A 10,181-nucleotide genomic window follows, 5' to 3' on the forward strand; every position below is an offset into this window, starting at 1 on the left:
GTGATTGGTCCGAACGCTCGCGACGGCACCTTCTCGGCCCAATCAGCACCCGCGCGTGCGCGTGCGCATCGCCGTCCCAGCGGGAAGAGGAAGCGGCGCCATCAAGATGGCGGTGCTGGGACGGCTCTGTGAGTGAGGGCCTGTGTCAGCTCGTTACCCTCTGAGGGGTGGGGAGCGGGGTTTGGCCGTGGAGCGGGAGGGATGAGCTCGGGAGAAGGTGCCCCAGGGATGTCGTACCCCCGGTAGGATGTCACCGCCGGTAGCGAGAAGCCGAGGCTTTCGCCTTTGCCTGGAGCTGAGGCGGAGCTCTGACGATGAGTGGGTTTGTGTATGTGAAACTGTAACTATAGTTCGTCTTTGTCTAATTTCATGTACATTGTCAAGTTCTCAGAGGCTTTAATTTACTTAATGGGTCATCTCCTGAAAGTAATAGGGTTTTGTACCCTTTCCTCAACAGTATTTCATAGAATTATGGACAGATTTGGGTTGCAAGGAACCTTAAAGATCATCTTCTTCCAATTCCTGCCATGGGCAGGGACGCCTTCCAGTAGAGCAGGCTGCAGTAAGCCCCATCCAACCTGGCATTGAACACATCCAGTGATGGGACACGTTTCCAGCTCACTGAGTATCCATGAAGATCGATTGAGTTAAACTAATGGTTTTGCTCAGGTTAAGGAAACAAGATAACCACTGTTCTGCACTAACCTGCTGCTTAACAGGCTAAATAGAGGGATTCAGAAAAATTGTGTTTGTCTCCTAAGTGCCCAAAAGGTGGTACTGAAGAGATTTTTAAGATAATGATGACTTGGGTTGAGAAGGAACTTAAAGATCATCCAGCTCCTACTCCCTGCCATGGGCAGAGACACCTTTCACTAGACCAGCTTGCTCCATGCCCTGTTCAACCTGGCCTTAAACACTTCCCTTAAACTGGGAAGATTAATGAAAAAACTGTGCTCCAGACAGTTTGTTCCCTTTTTGCCACACAGGGGCTCTGTATTCCTTCTTAGAGCATTTAATCATAGAATTACAGAACCACTAAGGTTGGAAAAGACCTTCAATACTAGCAAGTCCAACCTTCATGCTCCTTCTGAATACTCTTTAGACTGTTTCTGGCTAGTCATACATGTTTATATATTTTCCAGAATTGGAGTCTGCTCATATATAAGATTTCAGGGTGTAAGTAAATGCCATTTGGTCAAAGAGGAAACTGAAACAAATCACAACTCATCTTTTCTCAAAGCACTGTAAGAGCAATCTACAGCAACCAGTGACATCTGTGCTGCATTTTACAAGAATGAAACAGGAATTTGTGCACATCATTTAACATTGTTGCTGAGAGTTTTATTCTTACCTGGGCAACAGCAGCACTTGAGATGTGGCCTTTCTTCAAGGAACTTAGGCCATTTTGGTCTAATTTATCTTGGAAGTGTCTTTTGTTTCTCCCAGGGCTTTCATTTGCCTTTAATTTTAAAGCCTGCCTTAATTGATATCCTTTACTGACAGAAGGAATTATGTGTGATAGTTTTTCCAGCTGATGATGTTGTTCTTTCTCCTAACCTAGTTCTAACCACTTGCCATACAAGCCTGGTTGCTGTCAGATGGGCTTCTAAGAAAAGTGGGGGCAGCTCGAAAAACCTAGGTGGCCGCAGCCCGGGGAAACGCTATGGGTTCAAAAAAGTCGAAGGTAGGTGTGAGTATCTTATTTGCATTTCACTGGGTTCTCCACAGCTTCTCTCCCCTGACACGTGTCAGTTGTTGAGTCTTTCAGGAGATGGGCAGGGCACTTTTCCAGGAGAAAGAGAAGGGGAGGATCAGTGAAACCTCATGATCAAGGGTTGTTGGTGGGAGGGCAGGGTGAGTCAGCTCCCCCCACCATGAGCCTGCCGGCTGCCAGCCAAAATTGCCTACAGAAAACGTACTTTGGTTCTAACTTTGCCTTTCCAGAGGGCCCAGGAGGAGGGAGCACTGTGGGACACCTCATAACTGCACTGCACTTTCCCCCCACGCTGTGTGGAAAAACTGAGTATTTCCAGTGTTTACAAAGGAGAGAATTACAAGGCTTAGCAGAAGCCAAAGTGCAGATTCTTGCAGTTGAGTGCTTAATAATTATTAGCTTTGCTGATGGAAACATATCAATGTAAATGCAATAAAATGCCTTCAGCAGCCAGAAAATGCCTTGTACCCTAGAAGCAATCTTTTCACAGATTTGACTCTTTGCCATGATCTATCAGTTTCCCTTTTATTTCCTGCTAATAGCATTTTTGTTCAGATGTTTTTAGCATTTGAAGTAATTTTTTCTTAGAAAATGCCTACAGAAAGCAGGGATTTGTAAGTCCTGGAATCATTTGTGTTATGCCAGGGCTCTGGGGAGCTGTTTCTTTGCAGTCTGATTGTGTCACTCTGTTGTAGGTGCATTTGTCCATGCAGGAAACATTTTGGCTACGCAGCGGTTGATTCGCTGGCATCCCGGCGCTCACGTAAGGCCTTTCTCTCTTTGGTTCTCAGCAGTGCCCCCACCACAGTCCCACATTCACTGCCTCCTCTCTTTCAGTCTCATTCTTAGTGCTCATCCCTGTGATCTGTGGTGTTAGTCACAGAGCCTGCTCAGAGCCTCAGCTGTGTTCATGGGACTCGGGGAAGGTCTGCAAGTAGTGGATAATCCCAGAACACTTGGCTGACCTGACTGGGCACTTGTGCTTCAGGGTGGAATGGGTGTCTCATGTCTCATACTGAGCACCATTGCAAACTGGTTGCTGGAAGCAAGTTGTATGATTTTATTTTAAAAAATAAAGCAACAGATGCTGTTGAAGGCAGAGTATCAAACAAGGCAGACCAATGATCAGATCTGTGTTAGTTGTGGATGTCCAGCCTCTCCTTTCTAATGCTTCTCATCCTCTCCCAGGTGGGGATGGGCCGTAACAAGACACTCTATGCCCTGGAGGACGGGATTGTGAGATACACCAAAGAGGTTTATGTGCCCCCACCCCGCAGCAGCCAGAGCAGGGATGTGATCTGCCAGCTGCCCAAAGGAGCAGTCCTTTATAAAACTTTTATCAGTGTTGTCCCTACCACAGAGGTAGGAAACTTCAAACTCGTCACAATGCTGTGAACCTGCTGTGTCATGTGGGCACAGAGGAAAAGGACAGACCACTACAGCTATACTGGCATCTGAAGACAAGAGTGGCTCTGAAGATACCACTTTAGAACTTGGTTTTGCTCCTGAAGCACTTGTGATCTGTGTTTAGGCACTGAGATCACCTGCTGGCTTTTTAACGAGTCTTTAATAAATGCTGTGGGGCAGCTGAAGGTCTTGGCTGCTCATGGAATGTGTTACCGTGGTCATTTAATATCTGGAGAGCCTGTTCTGTTGTGCCACTGGATAAATTCCCTCTACAATCACTCTTGTGTCAGTACTTGTACTGCTAATAATTCCCTCTATTTTTGCTTATTTTTAGTCTTTACTGTTCTGCTTGTACCTTAATTCACAATACTGCAGAACAGATCCTCTTCCACATGCACCTAATGCTGTGTACCTAGAAGCTGGATTTTTCCCTCTACCTCACTCACTTCAATGATTAACTTAAATATCTGAGTGTTCCTTTTACTGGCCATGTGAGGCAAGTTCACCAGCCTAACTCTAACTCATTACTGAGTTCAGGGGGCCTGGCAAGGTGCCCAAATCTGGGCTGGTATTTGAAATTCAGCACCTGGAGGTGTATGATAAAGCATTATCCAGGATACTCATCCTTTTATCTTTGAGTCATTACATGGTATTTTTGAGTTTGTATTGCTCAAAATAAAGGAGCTTCAATGTGTTGTGCCCAAACTGATCTCATTTTATCTACAGGTTTGTAAACAATCTGAAACATTGACTCTGCAGTAAAAAACAGGTTATCAAAATCATTAATGTAAGGACACCGGTGTTGACGTTATTTAGATAATTCTGCTCTGCAGAAGACCAAGTGAACTGGGTCAGCCACACATGTCCTCCTGTACTTCACAGTCTTCATGTAGACCTCCAGCTGTTCAGTCCATGCATCTGTCCTTTCCCAGCCTGCAAATCCAGTCCCATGGTTCATCTTGGTGGTCCATATTTGGGTATAACCCATGGAGCCCCTCCAGATCTGTGTGTGGGGTCTGTATAGAACTGCTGTCAGTCCCAGAGGTTGTTGGTGCCAGAGCACCCAGTGATGCTCCAGAGCACATCCCTTCTGCCACTCACAGGTGAGGATTTCCACCTGGCAGCCAATCCAGATACCATGAAACACACTCAATAACCTAAGAAACAGGTGAAGCAGCATACCACCAGTGCCTGAGGTCTGATCCTTTGTACAGGCAGAAGTGCTGCCTCACAGAGATATGAAACGCTGTTCCTGAGGAGCTCTGGTGTAGCAGACCTTCCCCTTGGCTTTGCCCTGTGCAGCTCCAGCAGCTGGAGCTTTGCCTTTGGTGTTTGCCAGAGAAGAGTGAGCAGATGTCCTTGGTTCCTCTTCTCAGTGCAGTACCCAGCAATGGCTCTGTGGTTGTCCTTGTGCTGCAAGAGGGATGTTCCTGATGGCTGGGTTGGGCTTGCCTGTGTCTCAGCCAGTTGTGGATCTGGGTGAAGGTTTGGCCATTCCCTGTGGAGGTAAATGGTATCCCAGGCACTTCTGTTGCTGACAGCACAGGAAGCAGCAGTACACTGAGGCCAAGGCCTTACACCACAGTGTTTCGCTGAGTTTGGTGGCTGAGGGGGGCATTGAAAGGGTCTGGAACACCATGTCTGTCCAAGGTCTCTGAGCTTATTCCTGTTCCTGAGAGAGCTGGAGGATGCCTCAGAGCATGCTCATAAGGAGGTGGCATCTATTGAGGAAAGATGAAATGCATTACAGTGGATCAGAAATAACCAGGAGATTATCCCACCTCTTCTTACAGTGCAGATGAAAAGGCTCACAGCTGCCACCAGACTGAAATTAAACCCCTGCAGTTCCCTGGCACAGCTGCCTGTAGGCTGGGGAACACCTGGAGGTGAGAGCATCAGTCTGGAACGTGGCACAAACCTGCTGAGAGACACATTCTCCCCCCTCACACTCTGTGCTCTTCCCTGTTCCCCTTCGAGGACTTGGCAGAAGGCCAGAACAAACTTGACTTTTGTTGAGAGAGGGCTGAAGTTTGCTTCCCCTTGACTGTAAGAAAAATTACTGGGATTTACACAAGCACCTACAAACCAGGTGTTGTACCCAGGTCTCAGCAGCAAGTCTCACTGCACAGAGAGAGGAACCTCTAAGCCTTGTCATGGTTATTTTGGCAGAGCTGGGCTAGATTTCTCCACACAGGTGACAGGAAGTGGTGTGAGGATGTTGTGGAAGAGATTCCACAACAAGCTTCCAGCTTCCAGTGCCATTCCTCTACTATTTGTCTTCAGTTTTACTCTCCTGTGCACTTGTTGCCCAGGTTTCATAGAATCACAGAATGGTTTGGGTTGCAAGGGACCTTAAAGATCATCCAGTTCCAACCCCTGCATATGCAGGGACACGTTCTGCTATATCAGGCTGGTACTTTTCAGGCAGATGTCATTAGATACAGCTCCAAACACTGAGTGCCAAGGGTTGTCTATGCTAGGCTTTATGGTACAGCTCTAAGAGCTCAAAATCCAGGTAAATGGAACTTTTAATGCTTTACTCAGGGTTTCAAATGTTTTTGTTCTGCTTTAGACAATGAGGTCTCTAAATGGGAGCATCTCAGGATGCTGCCACAGGACCTACTTGGGAGGATGCACTCACTTTTCCCTGTTCAGCTGTGGGAGAGCAGATCTTAAACATCCTAACAAGCAAAGCCTCCTGCTCATAAATAAGCCATAAACAATTCAAGGAGTCTCCCTATGAGTGTCCTGCAGGGAGAAGGAAGCAAGAACCCATGAAAGCCTTAGAGATCCAAAAATAACACTCACAGCCTAGACTTGTATGGAGCAGGTGATCCGAAGAGCCTGCCCTTTCTCCTTGGGGCTTTGCCCTGCCTCCTGGTACAGGCATTTCTGCAAATGCACTGGGGGAGGGGAGATGGATCATTAACCAGCACAGATGTACACCAGAGGAGCCTCCTGATACACTCTGTGCTTTCCCAGAGATAAAAGCTATCGGGGGAAGGCAATCACAGAGCACAGAGTCCTCGGCTACCACCAACTGCTGAAGCAAGACACAGATATGGACCACAGTGGTGACTCCCATGGGCTTCTGCCAGTCCCCCACTGCAGGGAGGGGAGCTCACCTCCTGGGATGGCTCTGCCCACAGCCCAAACCTGTCAGCAATCATCTGATGGATTTCCCGCTGGCGATCTTTCTTCCTCACGCTCTCGTAGCTGGGCAGGCGGGGCTGCTCCCAGGACGGGAGCTGGTACGTGCTGGGAGGTCCGACACAGAAGAGCTCGTCTCCCTAGAAATGCCCATCCCCAGAAAAGGGTCAGTGTGATGGTGGCTCTCATCACTAGAATTTCATGTCTTGATGCAACCTTGAGTTAATACAAGGTTCAAAGCTGTAGGTAGTTGTAGGCTCCTCTGAACACCCAGAGAGGATATCCGTCCTCCCAGGAGCCAATTACGCCGTGACCAGGCAGGATCCCAAGCCCCCAGGATCTACCACTGGCACTTCATGCCCAAACACCTCAAGGCACTGTGGTGTCCCCTGCAATATTCCTTCCCTCCACATGATACCCACCCCCAGGGTTTTTACATGCTGGCAGCACTTCCCAAAGTTGTAGGATAGCACCAGAAGATGCTTCCCAGCACCTTTTGCCCCAGACCAACGCCATAACTAGAGTCTTCTTCCAAGCTCTTGAGTACCTTTGCCATCATTCCCACCCAGCTCCCAGGAGGGGCCCTGCCATCACCTGCATGCCCGGGTTCTCAGCAGTGCTCTCCAGCCGTGAGGTTCCACGCTGGGGTCCCACCAGCTGCTGGCTGCTGCTGAAGTAGGGCGGGGGGCGGTCCTGGAACGAGGAGGAGATGAGCAAAGCCAAAATCCCTCACATCCTTCCCAGGAGACAGCAGAGCTCAACCAGCTCTCATGGGACAGCAGGACCCTGGCAAAGGAACAGCTTCTCCCTCTGCCCATGTGGCTCCTGCAGCTCTCACTGCTAGCAGCAGCCCCTGCCTGTTCAATGACACCAACAGACCTGGGACATTCTCCCTGGCAGCGCAGGGTCTGCTCCAAGGGCTGGAGCCTGCTGCAGCAGAGCACAGCCAGAGGGACAGTCTCAGCTCTAGGGCAGAGTTTCACTGAAAATCAGCAGAACCATCTCTTTTCGGGGGACAACAAAAAACAACCCAACTGTTCCACTGGTGTAGGTAAGAGCTCTATCACATGCTCAGGGTTACTGAATTTGTAAGCTCTTATCTACAGAGGTTGTGGTTTCAGGATAATGCAGCAAGCAAATCTGCAGGGCAATAGCTGTGCTGTTCCCAAGCTGTCTTGCTCCAGTTAAAGTGGATTCCCTGTCAAGGTGTTGAGTAACAGTGAGCAGAAATCCTGTTCACAGAGAACAGCCCCTCAAGGCAGAGCCAAGACTTGAGCCATGGCTGTACCTTGCACTCAGAAAACCCCAAATCTGACAGCAGAAACCAGCCCAGAGACTCCCAGGGCAACCAGGCACGCACAGGGAGGACTATGAGGATTTACTTTTGCTCTTAACAACCAAGGAAACATTTGTTTTGGCCCTACAGTACAACTGCAGAAGCTGCAGGAACACAGCACCCAGTTGTTGGCTGCAGGAACACAGCACCCAGATGAGCAAAACCAGTGCAACTATTCCTGCCCAAAAGCTGCCTCACACACTACAACTGCTTCTCTTTTTCTGAAGGAAACACATTCTATATATGTTCCCTTTCCATATTTAATTCTTTGCATCCATCCTTCCACACAGGCCTTTGCTGAAGGTAAGATGCCTGCTTGAAGTTTCCCCCTCAGAGCTCAGGGACCATCCCACACTGCCTCAGGGAGCAGCTCTACAGGGCAGGGGAGCACAGCAGCAGGGCCTGCTCCCAGCGTGTGCCATGGGCAGGCAACAGGAGGGAAGAGAGGGAAAGGAGTGGAGACATTCAGACAAGGGCACCATCAGTGCAGCCTATTTCCACTGTGATTTCTGCTGGGGACTTCCCAGCCTGTGCTGGACTATTAGATTTGCTTTTCATAGATCTAGTAGTCTCTCCACCCCTTGCTAGTGAGGCTGAATATCCATCCACTCTTCTCCCAGGGACTGCAAAGTGGTACCTGCAGCCCTCCCCTCAAGACCCATCCTTGCAGCTCTGGGAGCTGAGCTTTCCCCAGGCAGTCACTGCCACAAAAGCAACGCTGGCTACACACGCTGTTGTTTTTCCATCAGCTTCCCTAGTTGAAAGCCAGCCCCAGGAAATTATAGATGTGAGCGAAAGGGCTTTGTGTTTCACTGCTCCTTCCCCAGGAGCAGTGCACAAGACAGCCAGTTGTCAGGGATGCGGGTGGCTTTGTCTGCCTTTGCCTTCAGCTTCCAGCTCCCTTCCCTGCTGGGCCCCTTGCTATAAAGCACAGCTCGACCCCACACATGACTGTGCAGGGGGAGGAGAACCTCCCCTCCGAGCTGTGTGGAGAGCAGGGAAGCCTTTTAGTGTTGGGCCTTGGAGATACAACCACAATGGCACAGCCAGGCAGGACTGGGTGGGAGGATGGATGGATCTCTTGGACAGAGTGGGAGCAAGGAGGCAGCAGAGCCCAGCTCTGCTTGGAGGACCCACGTCCATCAGCAATCCCAGCCAGGCTGCGGGATGGTAACCCAGCAGTGCAGCCCCACAGACCCAGCTCAAGGGAACAGAAGCTCGGGGGACAGAGGGGGACTCGTGGGCAGGGGGAAGAGAGGAAGGACTCAGAGGACACTCACATACTGGCTTGGAGTCTGGAACAGGCGGCAGGAGCAGAGGAACTGGCAGCACATTGGATCCCGGTGGTACAAGAGCAGCAGCAGGATGAGGATCGCTACGATGAAGACGGAGGTGGACACCGCTGCGGAGAGACGGGAGAGGCGAGAGAGCCGGTGTTTGGATGGGCCCGCGGGCCTCCTCCTCCCGCCCGCTCTCGCCCCGCGGCTGCCGCTCGGAGAAGCCCCCGAGAAGCCAATTCCACCTGCTGCCCGTCCCAAGAGCTGTAAAGCTCCTTTGTGCCCAACACCTCTCCCTGCGAGACCGGGAACAACCTGCAGAGCCAGGAGGGGCTCACCCCATTCCGGACCGCGGCGGCAGGGACGGAACCGCGGGGACCGGCACCGGCACCGACCGTCTCTCGCCCGGGCCTCTCGGCTCCCCCAGCACCACGGCAGGGCGCCGGTTCGCCAGTGTTCCGGTCTCCCGGGAGCCCGCGGCTCCCCGCCGGCCCAGCCGCGGATCCACGGAGCCCACCGGCACCGCCAGCCCGCTCCGCTCCGGCCCCAATCCCCCGGGCCGGACTGGGACCGGCTGCTGCAGCGACCGCTACCCCGCCCGCCCCCAGGTATCGCCTTATCGGCACAGCCCGGGAGGCACCGGCAGAGGCCGATCCCGCCCGGCGGCCGCCCCCGCTCCGCTCCCGGCACCGCCGGAGCCCCCGCACGCCACTCACTGGCGGCGATGACGATGGCCAGGACGTTGTTGTCCATGCTGGCGCTGGCCGTCGCTGTGTGGCCGGAGGCCTCCGCGGGCTGCGCCATCCCGACCCCTCCACCGCCAGCCCCTGCCCGCCGCCCGCGCCCCACAGCCCGCGAGGGGCGGGCCGGGCCCGGGGCGGGGCCCAGAGCGGGCGGGCTCAGCCCCGGGGCTCCCGGGGCTCCCCCTTCGGGCACGCGTCAGAGCCAGCCCCGCTCATCCGCCACTGCCCCGGCCTCGTTCCGCGGTTACCGGAGTCCCGCGGGCCCGGCCGAGCCGCAGCCACTGCCGGCAGCAGCGGGCACGGGACAACCCCGGCGCTGCCCCGCTCCTGCGGAGGGAAAGCTAGGCTGTGCCGCGGTAGGCTCCTGGCGCCGCAGGCAGGAGGTGGTGCTCGCTCATTAGCTGATTAACATATTAATTAAGTATCATGTCAACGCTAAGTATCCGGGTACCTTCAGGGCACCCGCTGCCAGGGTGTGAACCCGACTCAGCCGGTAGCTCCGGGTCACTCCCCAGCTCTCACTCTCCAGCCACAGGCTTTGAAAACCCCGAGCT

General features: G+C 52.4%; 2 protein-coding genes across 3 annotated transcripts; one reads left to right on the forward strand and one right to left on the reverse strand.

Annotated features, from left to right (window-relative positions):
* The first annotated feature begins 43 nt into the window (after window positions 1–43).
* MRPL27 (mitochondrial ribosomal protein L27) lies at window positions 44–3,306 on the forward strand. Its single transcript, XM_058852375.1, has 4 exons — window positions 44–128; window positions 1,562–1,684; window positions 2,410–2,477; window positions 2,903–3,306. The coding sequence occupies exons 1-4, from the start codon at window positions 107–109 to the stop codon at window positions 3,107–3,109; spliced, it is 420 nt and encodes a 139-aa protein (XP_058708358.1). The 5' UTR covers window positions 44–106; the 3' UTR covers window positions 3,110–3,306.
* Window positions 3,307–3,815: 509 nt separating this feature from the next.
* LOC131585820 (uncharacterized) lies at window positions 3,816–9,862 on the reverse strand. 2 transcript variants are annotated; one of them, XM_058852374.1, is made up of 6 exons: window positions 9,601–9,862; window positions 8,888–9,009; window positions 6,866–6,964; window positions 6,247–6,411; window positions 5,930–6,024; window positions 3,816–4,842 (listed from the first exon to the last, which is right to left on the reverse strand). In XM_058852374.1, the coding sequence occupies exons 1-6, from the start codon at window positions 9,686–9,688 to the stop codon at window positions 4,815–4,817; spliced, it is 597 nt and encodes a 198-aa protein (XP_058708357.1). In that variant the 5' UTR covers window positions 9,689–9,862; the 3' UTR covers window positions 3,816–4,814. The 2 variants fall into 2 exon arrangements, with proteins under 2 accessions (XP_058708357.1, XP_058708355.1); XM_058852372.1 differs by lacking the exon at window positions 5,930–6,024 and having other exon boundaries at window positions 9,601–9,829.
* Between the last annotated feature and the right edge of the window lie 319 nt (window positions 9,863–10,181).

Source organism: Poecile atricapillus, chromosome 17 (assembly GCF_030490865.1).
Source record: "Poecile atricapillus isolate bPoeAtr1 chromosome 17, bPoeAtr1.hap1, whole genome shotgun sequence".
Lineage (NCBI taxonomy): Eukaryota > Metazoa > Chordata > Aves > Passeriformes > Paridae > Poecile > Poecile atricapillus.